This window comes from Musa acuminata, chromosome BXJ1-5, assembly GCF_036884655.1.
Source record: "Musa acuminata AAA Group cultivar baxijiao chromosome BXJ1-5, Cavendish_Baxijiao_AAA, whole genome shotgun sequence".
NCBI classification, from domain to species: Eukaryota; Viridiplantae; Streptophyta; class Magnoliopsida; order Zingiberales; family Musaceae; genus Musa; species Musa acuminata.
The window spans coordinates 42,826,833-42,845,818 of record NC_088331.1 but is presented as its reverse complement, the minus strand read 5'-3'; the positions used below and the strand labels follow the sequence as shown (position 1 = coordinate 42,845,818).

At 37.5% G+C, this 18,986-nt stretch overlaps 1 protein-coding gene across 4 annotated transcripts; it reads left to right on the top strand.

Annotated features, from left to right (window-relative positions):
• The first annotated feature begins 678 nt into the window (after positions 1-678).
• Positions 679-17,971, top strand: LOC135674395 (chitin elicitor receptor kinase 1-like). 4 transcript variants are annotated; one of them, XM_065184201.1, is made up of 11 exons: positions 679-1,367; positions 2,474-2,500; positions 2,726-2,896; positions 6,385-6,539; positions 7,503-7,592; positions 12,722-12,815; positions 12,918-13,069; positions 13,139-13,227; positions 17,062-17,200; positions 17,480-17,578; positions 17,660-17,971. In XM_065184201.1, exons 1-11 carry the CDS (start codon positions 695-697, stop codon positions 17,819-17,821), a joined length of 1,851 nt encoding a protein of 616 aa, XP_065040273.1. In that variant the 5' UTR covers positions 679-694; the 3' UTR covers positions 17,822-17,971. The 4 variants fall into 4 exon arrangements, with proteins under 4 accessions (XP_065040273.1, XP_065040271.1, XP_065040270.1 ...); XM_065184199.1 differs by having other exon boundaries at positions 1,227-1,367; positions 2,474-2,507; positions 2,738-2,872; positions 6,349-6,539; XM_065184198.1 differs by having other exon boundaries at positions 1,227-1,367; positions 2,474-2,507; positions 2,654-2,872; positions 6,349-6,539.
• The last annotated feature ends 1,015 nt before the right edge of the window (positions 17,972-18,986 follow it).

The following is an 18,986-nucleotide window of genomic DNA, read 5'->3' as shown; positions in this document are numbered from 1 at the left end:
TAACATTATTTTTCTTATATATTATCTATTCGCACGATCAATCACATATAATTAGGCTAAAATTTTTAAATAATGTTATTGTCACATATTGGTGGACTTGGATGAGTTAGATCAACCTGGGTTTAAAATCGATTCGTGTTAGGAGACATAAGACTCAAATTAAAAATTTCAAGATAAATTTAAGAGATAAAAAAATCTAACATTGATAATCATACTCGTATTCACCCTTGACAGTGAATTCTCCCTTAACTTAATCACAAGCAAATATAAAAATATTTTTCATAGCGTTGTTGCATATCTAACCTTTGGTTCTTTTATCATTTTTATTAATGTGGCTACCAATGGGTAAGCTTCCAACGAAGGTAATATCAAATAGATAAGCTTAAGAAGAGATTATAACCGGCAAAACCCTTTAAATAGTTAGATATCTCTTGTGGCCTTCCAACTCGATTTATCAGCAGGCCGGTTCCTGGGCCCCAAGCAAAATCAAGCTGCGGCGGGCCCCCCAGATGAGTTTCTCAAAGTTTGACCGGCCTATCGAGCAGCGGACCCACTGAGGCCACGTGGCCATCTCCCATTTCTCACATTTAAAAAAATCCCACCGCCGCTTTGACCTAATGACGTGAAGTCAAGTCAACAAACGACACCGAGAGTCCACCTCTCCCTCTTTTATTCCCTTACAAGGAGATGGGGGATGGACCGTCGTCAGGGTTTCCATCGACCTGCATTCCGTATCGAGTCCAAGATGATCCGATCGAGCTCTTTCCCTCTTTGCTTCCTAATTCTGGCCTCACTCCTCCGACGATCGGAATCCGCTTGCCGAAGAGGCTGCGATCTCGCCCTTGCGTCCTACCACGTCTCCCCCAAAGACAACCTCACCTACATCTCCAGCCTCTTCGGCGTCAAGTACACCGATCTCGGCCCTTACAACCCCAACATCAAGAATTTGAACAGCATCCGGACTGGAAGCCGCGTCAATGTCTTCTTCCGTTGTGATTGCATCGACGGCGACTTCCTCGGCCACAATTTCTCCTACGTCGTTCTCAAAGGCGGCACCTATAACACGATCGCCCGGGATGTGTATGCTAATTTGACCACGGTTGACTTGCTTTCGACGTTCAATAGCTATCCAGTGACCAACGTGCCCGATGGGGCGATCATCGGTGTGGTGATCAATTGCTCGTGCGGGGACGCGTCGGTTTCAAAGGACTACGGGTTGTTCGTGACTTACCCACTCCAACCAGGGGAGAACCTGTCATCGGTGGCTGCCGCGAACGGGTTTCCTTCGCAGGAGGATTTGCTGCTGAAGTATAACCCTGGGGTGAATTTTAGCTCTGGGTCGGGAGTCGTGTTTATCCCTGCAAAAGGTGAGCCTTTTATTTTCTTTATGCTGGTGATTAAGAATCTTAATTTAACCAAACTCTCCTAAAAGATTTAGTTTAACCAAAATATAAACCTAATAGTTGATATGATTTTCTCAAAATTTCCTTTTGTTCCCTAAGAGTATAGGGTTTGGAGGTCAAATTTAGATGGAATTAAATCTCAGGAAAATGAACCAACACATCCCTTTAACAAATTACGACAATGGATGCCTTGTAAAGAAAAAAAAAAAAAGCTAATGCATTTTTGTCCAAAAAGTTCCTTAATCTTGTTGAGTAGGTTCAACTCACCAGTAAATCTAGGAACGGCATCCGTGTGACTGATGTTTGCTGTCTTTTTATGTTCATGTATTTTGAGCTGGCTGAGCTAATGTGTCTAAGGTTTTTCTTTGCCCAAGGACTGCCATTACTCGCTGATCCCTACTAATTAATGATTGGACTAGCGTGTGTCAGTTGAGCATGTATGACAGTTGGTATGAGCATATCATATTGCTAAGAATCTCACCCTCTTGGCATAGCATGAGATCCATACTATCACTCAGGTAGACTGGTATGTTTCAGTTGGTATGGTCAATATGTATCTGATAATTGATTTTTAGAACAACAATTGAAAGTTTACCTTGTAATTGTCCAATTTCTTCATCTTTTTTGAATGTTCTTCAAAATGCTGTATCCTGCTTTCTGTTTACCCCTTTTTTTTGACCTATGCACTGAATGATGGATCTTTTGTTTCTAGGTTCTCCCTATTTGTCCAATAATAGAGTATTTAAAGCAAGTCATCTGTACCTTGAGCATGTGTCAAGATGATTAGATCTACATTAGGCCTGCATTAATGTTACTCTTTAATAAAATTATTACAGTATTTAGGTTGTTATATTTATGTGGCATTATAATGTATGATCTCTATGTGCCAATATTTAGGACGTCAATTCTGGATGAATCAAATTTTTTTATTGAGTTTTTTATGAAAATTTCAGATATTCTTTTAAGTGGTTCTACTGATTTGAATTAAGTGGAACTATGTTTGATCTCTTATATCAGCTTCTCACTGAAGCAGTTTATGACTACTAAAATGTTTTAACATGATTTTGCAGATCCAAATGGAAGCTATCATCCGTTTTCCTCAAGGTGAATATTGATAATTACTTGTTTAACTTTTATTCTTATTTTTCAATGTATTCTAATATGAATATTCTATCACTGTACTATTTCAGTGCAGGTAATTGATCTTCTTAGATCTTGTTAATTAAAGATGCTTATTTTGATCACAGAAGAGTTCATGTCTGAATGTCTGATGGAGGAAATATATCTCATTGGCTTTTCCAACTTATGTAAAGAGCATGATGTGAAAACAACAGGAATTTCTGATGGAGCTATTTCTGGAATTTCTATTGCTGGAGTAGTTCTATTAATACTGGCAACATATCTATATTTTCATCTTCGAAGGACGAAGAAGGCGAAGAATGCCTCATTGCTTTTGTCACCATGTGAAGGTATCTTTTTGCTAAACAGTCATGGTAACTTTTTTTAATGTAATTACATACTGTTGGTGCTTCTAAATTGTGAGCTAGATTTTATATAAAGTTCTGCTTTCTCCCCAAGTCAATTAAGTGTAGGTTTAGCCACTCCAGAAGATGGGATCAAAGAGAACTTGTTGTCCCTTGTACTATGTGCAATGACTTCGGATGGACACGACAAACAATTGGCTTGATCTGATAAAAAACAAACAAAGTAAATGACTGAGAAAGGAATCCTGTGCATACTTAAAAAGGAAGAATGGCAGTTGGATTGGACAAGTATTTAACCCAACGTGTAAAGAATCAAGAATCTTTTCTTTACATTAAATAGGTAAGGAGGTGCCAAAAGCCCCTGTTTGCTAGTAAGGAGGTCGAATTGTGAGGATTTAACCCGATACTATAGACTGTACAAGGTTGTAAAATATGGTATGGACAGCTGAGAGAACCTTGATGCAAACACAATAATGGTTGATCAGGCATAAGGGCCGGTCTAGTGCGCAAACCTCCCACCAATGTGGGCTCTAGAAAAGATTAATCTATGAAACCTTATCCGTGCAAGTAGAGAAACTGTTTTTGGGACTCAAACTCTGACACCAAGATCACAAAAAAGCAACCTGATTGTGACATCAAAACCTACCAAGGGCTGTCAGCTAAACCGTATAAATTAGTTGCAAAACATATCAAATTCTGAAGAACTTATTTAAGTTGATTCAGCTTAATGCTAGCAACCATTTTGCCATATTCTCCCTATGTTGAAGACAAATATAGAAGTCCCATCCAAGGATTTTAATTTTGTCCTGTCTATTCCCTACGAGGTATACAGCATGGTACATTCACCATTCTGCATGGACCACCCAACATGTGATGTACTTCTTAGCAAGGTTTTTAATTTCGAATAATACCGCCCGTACCGAGCGGTACGTACCGGTCCGCCAGCGGACCGGTACACGGACCGCTCGCTACCGGGTGGTACTATCGATTGGGGCTGTTTTCGCCCCGTTATCGTCTTAAATTGGACGGTGACCGAGGGAGAAGAAAGAAGAGGGAGAAGGGGAAGAAAGAAAAGGGAGAAGAAAAGGAGAACTTGGAGATCAGCGTCGCTCTCCCTCCTTGTTTGTTGGTGACTTCTCATCCGCGCGGGGAGAAGAATCCTCGGCGTCGCGGGGAGAAGAGAGGCGACATCACCTCGGCGAAAACGGTTATATATATATATATATATATATATATATATATATGTATATGTATGTATATGTATGTATATGTATACATATGCATACATATGCATACATATATATACATATATATATATATACACACACACACACACACACACATATATATATATATATATATATATATATATATATATATATATAAGGCGACGAGGCCTTGGTGACATCGCCTCGTTTTTCTACGACATCGCCTCAACGACATCGCCCCGCGTGGGGAGAAGAGAGGAGATGTTGCCATCTCGTTTTTTCTGCGACATTGCTTCGACGACGTCGCCCTGCGTGGGGAGAAGAGGCGACGTCGCAGAAAAAAGATTTTTTTACTTATATATATATATATATATATATATATATATACCGAACGGTATACCGGAATTACCACTCGGTATATAGTACCGTACCGTACTGAGCGAATCTCGAAACTCTGGTACGGTACAAAATTTCAATTCTTGCTGCCTAGTATCAATATCGATTCATGGTCATTTTTTATCTAGATCCAACCACATGTGTTATCGATTCATTGTCATGTTTTGGCCCTCACAACAAAAGTTATACCTTGACATTTACCAATATTTTGCACTCATTAATTTGATCCTCTGGCAACCTTTTTAGGCTTTACAATATGATCTTGTACTGAATTCTTACTCTTCTACTCATAAATCTATTCTGGTTGCACTAGCATTAGGTAGGATGCTACAACTCTGCTTTACTACCTAGAGCTTTAACTTTCTGTAGATTGACTAATAAAATTTATCTTGTGAGAATAATTATGAAGAAGAAAGAGAAAAAATATTCATAGAAATGTCTAGGATGAGTAGGTTGTAAGTTAGTACACAAGTGTGCATCAAAATATGTCATATTGTTACGGACAAAACTGTAAATAGGGTGTTCGATGGAATGCTTGTGTATGTACGTGTCTTTCAGTTTTGTTCATGTTTTGCACAACATATAGAGGGCCCGCAGTAGACTTGGCAGCTTTATTTTGGTTGCGTTTTGTGGTTATTTTAGGCTTGTAAACATAGGTTGTGTCCAGTCGTTGTGCAGAGGCAAAACTGCTCAGAAACAGGCCATCCAGGCAGTCATTTTGAGGGTTTTCTAGCTTTGCAGAGTGGTACGAAGTGTCAACCAGCATAGCACCTAGGAGCTACCTGGATGGCACATGGCAGGATGAGCCTTTGGGGTAGTGTCTACGGCTGGTTCACTTCCTTGTTCCATAGTAGTGTCATGTGGGCACTTGTGGGGACTTTTGGTTGTAGCAGACCACCTTGGACCCTTTGTCATGTGATTGTTCAGAGCTTTTGAAGTCTATGTTTGTAATTTGTATTGTCTATCAAGTGCTTATTGAAATGTCTGTTTGTTGGATCCCGAGTTAAACGCTTTCTTTAATCGTCTTCTCTTTTGCAGTTCCAGAGTCATGATAACGACATGAACAACGATGCCTTGACTGACGATGGCTGTGACGCCGAGGAGTCAATGGTCCCATCTACACAATTTGAGGATGATGCATAGATCGAGGAGTAATATTTTACACGTGCCACCTAAGATTTGGATCATAAAGCTCAATGTGATAGTTGGTCATTCTTCTTTAAGCAACAATAAGATGATTGATCTTATGATATAAATTACCAAATTAGTGGCAAAAGTAGAAGTTCTAACATTCTCCATCATGCGTCATGCGCACAAATATATGCCAGAATTGTACTTGCTTCAGGAGCCGCCTTAGGCATGTAGTTCACGACAATTAGGTTACGACTATTACTACATTGATGCACTAATGACATGTGGTGTCTTAGTATATTATGTCATGAGATCAATTTTAGGATTGGGTTTGACAAACATATCAAATTGATATACAGATACATAGGATTAGGGAACCCGATCCATACAAAAAACTTGGGCAATGTATATATTTGTGGAATAGTTCGAGGCAATAAGACACACCAACAAGCCTTGTGATGGACTTAATCATCCAGAGGGATGATTAATATGTTGTCGTAGAACTTCATAAGATTTCTAAAGTTTACATTTTGCAAAAATAACAATACCATCTGAAGTAAATTATAAGACATGACTCCTACAACACTTTGGTCGCTTTGTCAGTAAGACATTAGATAATTATCCTTTAACGTGTTTCAGGTGTCTTTTCTACTTCTGAGATATCCTGGGCATGTTATATACTTGTTGGCTGACTGTCACGACTTTCTTTTCTTATTGGGGTCACAGCTTACATGTACAAGCCAGGAGTAGTTACATCTCGAGCAGAGAGGAGTTCCACAATTGCAGGTATTACTGTTGACAAATCAGTGGAGTTCTCATATGAAGAGCTTGCGAGGGCCACAGATGATTTTAGTCTGGCTTACAAAATTGGAGGAGGTGGCTTTGGAGTTGTTTATTATGCTGAGCTTAGAGGAGAGGTTAGTTTCTCTATGTCATTTTAATGTTTTTAGTATTTTTACAGTGTATTGCATCCATTCTTGCTTGTCTATATCATGGGAGAGATGACATTTACCAAATGAACTTGTATTTTGTACCTACTATTCTTGAGATTCATTCTTTTTTGTAACATACAACAACTATAAGCTGTAATATCCTAACTATTTGGGGTTGAATATGTGTATTTTATACCACCAATGAATTTTGTACAAATCGATATTCTTAGTTGAATGAAAAATATTTGAATATTTATTTATAGTCTCTAATGGAGTCATCCTATGTCTGTCTCTACTTCTCGTCACACCACTAACACTAATTGTATCATCTATTTTAACTACAACATTTATAGGTCTCTTATCATATGTCTATATTATCTTAAACGACTCTCTCGTTTTATTCTCTATTGTAGTTACACACCTAATTATGCAGCTACATCTAATTATTCGTGAACACAAATATTATTTTCTATCTTTCCTAATAACTCTAGACATTTGACTCAACATTCTCATCTCAGTGATACAATTTTTATCTATATTGTTTCTTAATCTTCCAACATTTGGATCCATGAAGTATCACTGACATAACAACAATCTTTTCTGTAAGGACAAGAAATTTTATTACTAAAAATTATGAACTTTGACTTTCATGTAAATTTTTAGCATCTGGAGTAGTTCATTGTTGCAAGTTAAGTTGTCTCCCTCATCTGTTCTGAGAACTTTCTTCTATTGTTAATTGTTGAGTGCTGGATCAGCTTCTTGTTTAATTGTGAGAAGAAAACCTACACTGAGGCATTACTAAATGTTCAGTCTCTTCCATTCAAGATGTACTTGGTTTCAAACTTTCAATAAAAGTTGGCTTTTCCTATCTTCTCCAAATACTCCTCTCTTAATTGCTTCCAGAATTTCTTTCCTGATTCTTGACCTCCTTGATGTCTCTTTCTGCAGAAAGCTGCTATCAAGAAAATGGATGTGCAGGCAACCAAAGAATTTCTTGCGGAACTGAAAGTCTTAACAAATGTTCATCACTTGAATTTGGTAAGTTTCTTCATTCATTTCTTGCATGAATATGGTGGGACCATTTATGTTATATTTTACTATTTAGCTTTTGAATTTACTATTTTGGGAGTCATTTCATGAGTCATCTTACAATATCATTTGTTATCAAATGTCATGATGGTATTATGTTAAATTATCAAGTTAATTTTTACTAGATAATCAATTTTGAAATAAAAAGTTTGGCATCTCTACTTGTTACTTGGTTTACATGCAATTTATCCAATAATGTTCTTTAATTTAGTTTAGATCATGGGACTCTGTAAGGCGAGATTTGATTGTTCAAATATCCTATCTAATCTGGCAACCTTGAAAACTTGCAATTACCTCTGCATAAAACTTGAGTCTTTGGAAGTGTTCATGAAATTCATTTGAATACCTGCTATCTTAAACTTACAGGAGTATCAATGTGCATGGGAATTCGGGCATATATGACCTATATCAGTAGCTTAGCTATTGTTGGAAAGAATTTTTCTCTCATCTATAAGAACTATGTGTAGAATAATACTTTGTTATATCTGCTTGTACAACTCAGTCCTTAATAGTTTTTTCACTTTAATTGCTTTTGCGGTTTGGTCCTTTGAAAGTTAAGCATCCACACATCATATAATTTATACAAGTAGCAAGTTACTCATATGTATTGCCCCAATAAAAAAATTGTGGTTTCTCGTTCTCTGTAATAGTGGATGATATCACATATTCCTTTCAACAAGTGAATGAAAAACCGATCAGTTCAGTACATCCGGTTGGTATTCCCAAACTGTAGACTGGGATATTGACTGCGACCATTTCAGATGCTCCATTTTGGATATTATTATTTCTCTAACACAGGTTTCAGGGCTTGCGATTGCTTTGTACCTTCTGTGCTGGTCGCGAGCCTCCACCATTGCCCAATCATGTTGCCTGCACACTGCCATTGCACGCTGGTGCTTCTCCTCCTCTCCTTCACAAATCCAGTTTCTAAGATTGCAATCCTTATTTTCAACTATGCCCTTGGATTCTTAGCATGTAATTCTGAATCAACATTGAAAGTTTTTAACCACGAATAATCTTTTCAGCTAGCTAGATATCTTTTTATCAGTTTCTGTGGGAAGAAAATTAAATTAAGGTGATTTCTTTATTTGATGGTTTCCCATCTACCTTCTATGATGCCATCACAAATAATATTGTGTTACTGAGGTATTACTTCTGACAAGGAGCAAGCTATGCTTCTTAACTTGTGCCTTTTAAGTTACTGAAACATCTTTTCCTTCCTTCCACAGATAGTGGTGCACATCACCTTCTCTATAACTTCTGATTATGCATGGCCTTTCTCTCACATCTTAGGAACATTTCTTTTCATCGGTTCAATCTTCCTATAAGGTGATGGTTTTGCACCAGAATTAATTAGTTTGGAGTCTTTGGACCATAATGGATGCTAGCCATGTCTTTACCATTATTTATGAATTAAAGAGAACTTGTTATCATCTTCCAACAGGCTTTCAACCAAGGATTGCCTTTTCAGGTACGGAACCCATTTTGGCAATCTATCAGACCAGTCTGTACCGGTGTACCAACATATGGTATGCCGGTATGTACCAGTGTTTTGGCAATGAAGAAGAGGGAGAAGAGGAAGAGGCAGTAGAGGAACAGAGGAGGAAGGATGAAGGAAGAAGGAAGAAGAGGAAGTGGTGAAGGAGGAATAAGAAAGAAGAAGAAGAAAAAAGATGAGGAGAAGCAGCGGCAGCATAGTGCTCATGTTCGCGAGCCCTAAGTTGTTTTTTTTCCCCCTTTTTTAACGCTGAGTTGGATAGGGCCCCACCATGTTTCTGAATTTTTTATTATTTTGATCAAACTGCTCGAAATGGGGTTGGTCTGTGTATTGGCCCATGCCCATGCCCAGATCGATACCATGCTGTTTCGGGAGGTACAACAGTCCTTGCTTTCAACAGTATGTGGTAGGATTGAGCAGCCTACCTGTAGGGTATTAGGTAGAATATAGAATCTTTTCCATTCACATGAGAATGGACCATATAATAATGAAAGTTTTATGATTATTATCAGAATGGATTTTGTATTTGTGTTTTCACATATATTGTAAGTGAATCTACCATTAGAAGATTGCAAGAGGCTCACCTATATAGAGAAAGATAAGATAAGGATGCTTTTGATGTTGGACAAAGGTATCTTTCTCTTTGCTTATAAGGGTAAGTTGTGTACATCATGGTTTAAAAACTGGTTGGACTGGTCCTTACCAATCGGTTTTTACCAGTCTGACCATAAACCAAGATGCGTATTAGGTGATTTCGCTGGTACCATCCGAAACATGGGTTACCACCCAAAAACCCTATAAACCAGGCTTGTCGCTTGATGTTAATGCATAAAATTGGGGTCTAGCTATATTTGCTTAATTTTTTCACAAAAACTATTGTTTTTTCCCTTTTTTTTTCCGCTGTTGCTTTTCTCTCTCTCCTTGCTTTCTCTCATTGTTGCGTCTTCTCTGGTACACCTCCTCCTCTGCATCTCCTCTTCGACTGCCTCCTTTGCTCTTCCTCCTTTCTCATTGTCCCTTACCATCCTTTGATGCTTATTCTTCTCCTCCTCTCATCATCTTTTCTAAATCTCTCTCTCTCTCTCTCTCTCTGTTTGGTCCATGCCGACCAGTACACCAGACCAGTTAACGTCAGGTATCTAAATTTCTAACCTTACTGTACATTGACCCTATACTAGCCAGAGCCTCATGGACTGGCCTTCCTCTTTTTATGAAAACTGTTAAAGATGGAGTCTGATGGGATTTTCGGGTTTTGGTGTTTTCATAATTTCATAATTTCTTAAACTTTTGAGAGACAAGGTGTTCTTTTGCCCTAGCTCTTTGAAATCACACCAAGTCAAGATTTTCATGTGTTGGCCCCTAAGTAAACTAATTATTAAAGAAATTTTGACAGCCAAAAGTTGGCTTTCTACCTACACTATGTTTTATGTTTCAACTTTCAACTAATTTAGAACTGTTTACAATGTGCTCCTAGCCGTCTCCTTACTTTGTGTCGGACCATTTTTTCTATAAAAGCCAACATATGATACCACTCAAATAGCATTGAGAGGCTTGAATAACCCTAAAATGTTCCTCAACCTTATCCCACTAAAGAAGTTGGGATGCCTCCCTCTATGCTTAAGTGTTAATGCATTTCAAAGAAACTATACTCGAGTCTTTGGGGAAAATGATGGTGTTATATCTGTATTTGTACAATCATGAAAATCCTTCATTCTTCTGAAATTGTTGACCCTCATGAAAGGAGCTTTCAAAAAATGATGCTCATGCCTTGTAAAAGTGATCTCCCTGCTTTGCTCTCATTATATATTTTCTGCCTTTTTGATCACATGACTATTTTTGTTATCATCACTTTTTATCTATATATTTTTCTGAGTCTTATATAATATTCTTATTAAAAAAGGATTAGATGTGTTTCCCCAGTTTTTCTAGAAATATTAAATTTAATTTAAGCTTATTGGAAATGCTTTTAATTCAAAAAATATGCAAAACCATATTGCTACCAACTGCAGTTCAGAGAAGGTTAGAATCTTCATGATAACATAGTCTTTAATGAAAGGGCCTAACTTGGATCGAGTATGTCAATGAGTATTTGGGAGATAACATAGTCATTTTGAGACTTATCTACGTGAAGATTGAATGGCCCCTAATGTTGTTAGCCTTATAACTATATCTACCATAATTAGTTTTATTTGATTCCAACAACAAGCCATGATGTCTCAATTATTTTTGGTCCATTATGTGAATCTTTTCCTTCCACTGAGTTTTATTTAGCCAATATTACTAATCAAACTGGGGGCCATCAAATCTCTTGTTATCTTTCTAATTTTTTAATTAATTTTTGTTTGATAGGAGCATATATGATGTATGCATATCTATAGAAAATAACAAATTGAAATGGATATATGTTTTTTTGTCATCTAGGACTATTGCATCATCTTTGTCTTTGCATGGTTGCACCTTGGCAAGTACTTGAAACCACTATGTGTACCTCCATAGGCATTATATAATACATAAATTTCAAGATGTCACCAAAATCTTTAATCCACAATATATTAGTCAACATCAATCTATCAGATAAAGAACTGCTGATTATTATTGTAATTGATCCACTAGAACTCAAAGATTGAATTTATGATTATTTCTGTATTGCCATATTGGTAGCTAATGCCTTTTCTATTATTCAACATAACCTTCATGAAGTTCAAAGAATATCCACACAAAAGTACCCATTTATGTATGTGCCCAATTAAAACCAACAATATATCTGATATTCCAATTAGGAGTTCAAACTTGATCAACATTCCACTAGTGAGCTTAGTAATAAGTTTCTTTTTAAGATAATTATAGGAAGCAAAAAAAATTGTAACATGGCAGTTTCTAAACTTTCCTTGTCAAAATTGCAATTTCCTTTCGTGTTTTCTTTTAAGAAGTAAAACGGATCATGATCCTTATCTCACTAGCAATTGACCCCCCTTTATCTAGCTAGACTCGTTCTATCTCACTAGCAAAGGGATCATGAACCTTATCACTACCATTAGAGATCTCCTTAGTTGTTTTCTGTCACATACTTTGAACATCCTTGTGACTTTTGTACCAGCAGTGCCGTACATCCTGTTACTCCTTTATTATACCATTTTTTAATTATAATGGATGGTACAGGTCAAAGACTGCCCAATATCTGGATGGTGTGCTAGTTTAATAGGTTGGTGAAACAAGTATCTGACTGATATTTAACTTTGTTACCTACAATTGTTTTGTAAATATGAAATCTGAGGAATTTGGACAATATCCTTGAAATTAGACTCAAATACCAGTTTGTGCCAACCATAATGAAATGGTATAATGCACTGTTGTGTGGTTCAGACAAGTATTTAAATATCAACATGAACCTCTCTTTTAATACAATATCTTATGACAAAGAGATGAATGTTCAAAATTAAACTCTTGCATTTTGGATACGGAGTTAATTAATAAATATATAGGACATCTTGGTTTTATTGGCCTGACTTAAAAACTGAATCCTCAATCAGCTGACTTATGGAACATTTAAATTGCCAGAATGACATGGAATTTTATGCAGGTGCGCTTAATAGGATACTGTACCGAGGTTTCCTTATTCCTTGTCTATGAATTCATTGAAAATGGCAACTTAAGTGAGCATTTGCGAGGGTTAGGTAAGAGGAGCACTAAAGTAGGCATTCTGAATTTGCAGCCAATCAATTTTTTAAAATTCTTTCATGAATTACCCTAATGCCAGCAATTTCCATTTGCTATAGGTAGAAATCCTCTGCCATGGGTTGCTAGAGTGCAGATTGCCCTTGATTCAGCAAGGGGTCTAGAGTATCTCCATGAGCACACGGTTCCAGTGTATACACATCGTGATATCAAATCGGCAAATATATTGATAGACAAGAATTTTCATGCAAAGGTTATCGTGATCATTTTGATTGATAGACTGATATTAGTATTCAATGCTGAAAGTTTGGTTAAATTGCAGGTTGCAGACTTTGGATTAGCAAAACTAACTGTATTTGGTGCATCTTTGCAAACGCAACTTGTTGGTACATTTGGTTATATGCCTCCAGAGTAAGATATATGCAAAGCCTCTCTCTATCTTATCACATTTGATCCCTCTCATGTTAGTGTAAACCACTTACCTGTTCTTAAAGTTAATTGACCTACTGAACATCCATCCTCATATATGATAAAATACCCAAGTCAAATACATGGCATATCACATTTATAGGCATAAACAGAAAGTGAAAACAAAGGAAAAATTTTAAATCATACAAAAGGAATTTCGATTGAGGGTGACAACGGATGAATTTTGACAAAAATTGACTTGAGTCAACCTTGCTTCACCCTCCCTTGTCTCTTTCCATTAAGGCTTCCCACCCAAAAGACCTTCTTAAATTGACTTAAATAAGGGTCTCTTCTGCACTTAAAATTTTGTATTTTGATTAATAATGCTTCATGCAGTTTAGTTAGAATCAAGTGCCCTTACTGCTGGATATATCTAATATCCTAATACCAATCATATGCCACAGTAATGATATATATTTTGACATGTCCTAAGGGGAAAGCTGCTTGACATGGTCCTATTCCATGCATTCTATTGGAATAAATCAAGACTGAAAAACCAAGGATTAGCGTACGTGTCAGGTTTTGGTGGTAGTAACTCAAATCCATGTGCTGGTATACAACCAGTTTTGGTTCATTACCACTCCTTGAATACATGTCTAGTTTGACTTATGAAGTCTTGACCCTAGGGAGGTTGATCCAAGTTCAGTATTAAAAAATACATAAAGGTCAATGTGGCTTATTTAAATCAATCCAGCATATTTCTTCTGTGGCTCAGAATTACATGACGGAATCTTCATCCACTTGAGTATCCTGCTGAGATCAAGCTTCTGCTTACACTGAGGTTATGCTGGTCCTTTGTCAACCATGATTAACTATATTCTTGCATTCGCTGCTTCCAATTTGGCATTAGGGATCAGGTATTTAAATTTTTAAACAGTAGTCTTTGTAAAAGAGTGCTTTAACCTGAAAAATTTTCAAGGAATTAAATCTAATCCAAAGTGGGTCAAATGGATGATTATTTTGTTTCCTCCAAGCTGCTTCCAATGACGTTGAGTTAGAACACAATTGACCTGGATAAATCAGTAAAACTGATTGTGTGGTCCTGTGTGTGCTCCCTCACTGAGAATGGCATAAATTTTCATGCTTTATGACGTGTAATCCAGATAAGGGTGAATATCTGATCAATGAACAAACTATGCCTAAAAGGAAGTGTGGAAATAAGAACCAAGGCACTGTAAATTTGATATGAGTCAATGTCTCTTGACAAGGATTAGAGTGTAAATCTTATTTACAAGAATCCAAACCAACTAAGATCAGAGAATCAGATTGGAGGGCATTTAGTAGAACATGTTTGTATATAGTAAGATATAGAATTCGTGTACATTTCTAACTGAATTCATAAAGCTCGGCTGAACCTCTTTTATATGGATACATAAAAATCTATTTAAAAATGACAAAGGATATACTTTATTGATTGCAAAACCTATGTTAGACAAAACAACTTTTTATATATTCAAATACTTGCATGAGGGTGGTGTGACACCCCAATCATCACACACTTGGACTAGTTTATATGGACTTAGTAGCTTATAACTCATGATTTTCGCGTGCCACGGCGACCGTCATGAGCGGAACGAAACGTCAGCCATCTCAGCACCCTAGAACCCCCCGAGTGGCACAGGGCTGGATGGGGCTTTCGTATAGCAGGGAAGGTGCTGCCCCTCGCTTCGCTCGCTGTCCGCCTCTCGCCGCTCGCTCGCTCAGCCAAAAATGGCCTGTTTTGGCCTGTTTTTGGGCCGTTTTTGCGTGCCGCGACTACCGTCGTGAGCGGAGCGAAACGTCAGCCATCCCAGCACCCTGGAACCCCCCGGGTGGCACAGGGCTGGATGGGGCTTTCGTATAGCAGGGAAGGTGCTGCCCCTCACTTCGCTCGCTGTCCGCCTCTCGCCGCTCGCTCGCGCAGCCAAAAATGGCCTGTTTTGGCCCGTTTTTGGGCTGTTTTGGCCTGTTTTTGGGCTGTTTTCGTGTGCCGCGGCGACCGTCGTGAGCGGAGTGAAACGTCAGCCATCTCAGCACTCTGGAACCCCCCGGGTGGCACAGGGCTGAGTTTAAGGAGCCATGTGGCTTGAGGCTCATTGTGTGCCATCTTAAAGGCATATGTGAGTTAATGATAAATGGTCTCTGAACAATATGTAGATTTATAGTTTGATTATGCAGGATGTACATCATGTGCAGTTATATGGGAGTTTCCCTTAATTTCTCCTAGTTTAGATGCTTAGGGATTTTAAGAGATGTTTCTTGCCCTGATGAAGGCATTTGGTATTTGTTGGGGGATATATTGATAATATTACTCCCATGATTGAATTTGTATATGTGGACTCAATAACATACCGCTAATAACTTGAATTTTTGAGCATTTGGAGTCACATGACTAAGCTAGTTGTATAAGTTATTGGATTAATAAGATACTAGGATAAAATTTATTGTGACTCAAGTAGCCCACTGACATACATAGGCCTTGGGCAACATTCCCCCCAAAATGCTTGGGTTAAAGCATTGAAGTAGTAGGATATAGAGATGATAATAATGATGATTTGGCAATTGGCATCATTAGAGCCGAGAGGGAAAGGAACCAGTTTTATCCTAAGAGAAGACAACCTTTCTTTATTTTCTCTTCTTCCTTGTACTTTTGGCTTATTTGTGCTTACAATAATTATGGATATTTTTTAAAGGGAGGAATTGCCTTCCAGTCATGCCATAAGACTATACTTTTTAAGGCATACAATATCATGATCTTGCAAAGCAAACTATGAAAGGAGATTAACTAGGCAAGCACATCCAAATTCATGATCTTGCAAGAGCAAACTAAGGAGATTAAAGCACTGATGTAGAATTGAATCAAATATTCTTTTGTCAAATATTCTAACAAAATAAATAATAGAAGTTTATTGATGACAAATATATTGTCATTTTATTGATGACAAAAATATTCTAACAATGCCCACTACTATAATGAAAATAGGACTTGTACCCAGAATAGTTCACAAAATACCAAGCAACAACAGAATTTTCACCCAAGACGACCTGGCTTTTAGTTGGACAGCGGATCTGAACTAGGCGCTGGACTTACCATTTGGAAATCATCAGTACAGGACAAATACCAGATCATACATTTGGCATTCTAGCCTTATCATGTAATTAGAACAATACTGCTCAGTTTTTGCCAGTTTATTTACTGATTGGTCCAACCCATATTTGATTGCCTAGGTGAGACTAAACTGAATGGTAAGAGCCTAGACTGTTATCTAGGTTTGATCAACACTAACTTCGATAATTCCCTATATAATTAGGTTCTTCCTCTTCATAGGAGTTTAACATAAAGTTGTATTCGTAAAATTCTTATTAATGCTTTAATGTTGCCTTTTCTTTTATTGTTCATTAACTTTTCCTTTCTTTTTTTTTTTCTTCGTTCTGTTGTCTTATAGGTCTCAATTTAAAACATGGTTTAGAACAGTCTGAAGATGATTATGCATAAATTGATATGAATCAGTACTGTTAAGATGACGAATCATCTAATTTGTAGCCAATGAAGCAGGGGAATTATATGATTTTGCAGCTCATAGTGTCAGCAAGCTTACGGTCAGATCATATTAAATGAGTTAACACTAAAGTAGATTCCACACATCAATCAGTTTAATTAAATTATGATTGCTCTGTTGAAATAGCAAGAATCAGGAAGTAGCAAACTTTGCCAATTGAATCTACAGCAGGAACTTGTCTCCTCAATGCATGTCAATGCATGTTGTAGCCAGTAATTTGTCTGAATTTATCATGCAGGTATGCACAATATGGTGAAATTTCTCCTAAGGTGGATGTCTACGCATTTGGTGTTGTTCTTTATGAACTTATTTCAGCCAAAGGTGCAATTGTGAAAACAGGTGGTTCTGTCACACAATCGAAGGGATTGATTGCTCTGGTTGTTTTCTGCTTCCCTACTCAATATAGGCTGTCATCCTAATTTGTCCAGCATTATTAACAAGAATTATGGTTTTAGTTCAAACCAATAACATCTATACGTTTCTTGGATCCTGTTATGGTAATTGCATGATCTTTCTCAGAGACACTTCCTGATTGCATCACCAGTTATTCCAATGTTGAATTACTTCATTCGGAAATCCAGGCTTTTCTTTGCATTGCATAATATTGCTTACTGAGTAATTCAACGATGATTAATTTTCTTGCATGCGTGCTGCAGTTTGAGGAGGCTCTTAGTAAACCTGATCTGAAGGAAGAACTGAGGAAATTGATCGATCCAAGGCTCGGTCAGGACTATCCAATTGACTCGGTCATTGCGGTCAGAAAGTAACCAATTATATGATTTAATCTATGACTGAAAACCTCATACTGTTAAACTATGCTTGTTTTTTGTTTTTAGATGGCATGGCTTGCGAAGAGTTGCACTGAAGAGAATCGTCAGCAGAGGCCAACTATGAGACAAATTGTTGTGTCGTTGATGACACTATCTGCGGGTACGGAAGACTGGGACGTGGGCTCCTACGAGAAACAAGCTTTAGTCAATCTCATGTCTGGAAGATGATTCGCATTGATTCTTCACTACCGTCATCTTTGTTGTATCATTTACCAATAATGAGGTCTATTTATGTTATATTGTGTCTCTCGTCTTGAAGACCTGTATCAGTAGGAACATGATGGCAATGTAAAAGGTGGCATCTGATTAGTTTTTCTTTTTCTTTTCTTTTAGTTATCATCTTATTTTCTAACTGAGTCAAAAAGGCTCAAGTTCGAGACGAACCAAGTCCCACCACTATGTGCCACAATAACGCCGTTGGATTTAGACGATGGCTCATTATCGTATGGAGGAAGTAAATGGATTGCTCCAAGTATTATAACGTGTTTCGTATGGAAAAAAGGACGGAGAGTACATTAAGAATTTAGGACATCACTTCACCGCTACATAGCCACACTAATCACCTCCTCTTAAGTATTAATTAACCATAGACTTCAAAATCCTAAAGACATCTTCATCTCAACTCTCATTGACATTTGATTCGTGGACACCACGTGATGGAGCAATCCACGTAACTTGCTTCATCGCGTCGAGCTCCAACTTCTTTCCATTTGCGCTCAGTATCATTTTTAGAGTTATGTCTCAGCTCGAGGAATACTAGTAACTCCGAGAGTATGGTGAACAAGCACTCATCACAAGCCACTTACCATCGGGATGCATCCTATTTACAGGTGAACCTGATTCATTCCACGTCATGGTTACCATTTTGATACCATCTTTTCACGATGCGAGAACCACAAACCACCCTCATGTGCAAACAAAAAGATAAAAAGATGCTTCACTTTTGCCCCACTCCCTCTCACACTACCAACGAACCCTCTACCGCCCTTCTTTTTCTTGGTGTATAGGGGTTTGATATATCTATAGCATATTTATCCCTCTAAATCTAAATGTAGCGTCTATATCCTTTTGAATGATACCAATGATATAGACGCTACATTTAGAAGATACCTAAATTAGAATGATACCTAAAAAATAATACACGTGTAATATTTTTGAAAGATATTAATGTTTCTGCATTGTATGTTTCTAATAGCAAATTCAACTAACAAGGACGAGGGACCTGAATACCGATGAGAGAGCACATGGAAACAAGCAGTTAGGCTGAACAACTGGTCACAACCACACAGCATCATGGGGCAAGGGAATACGATACAGTAGCTCAAAAAATTTT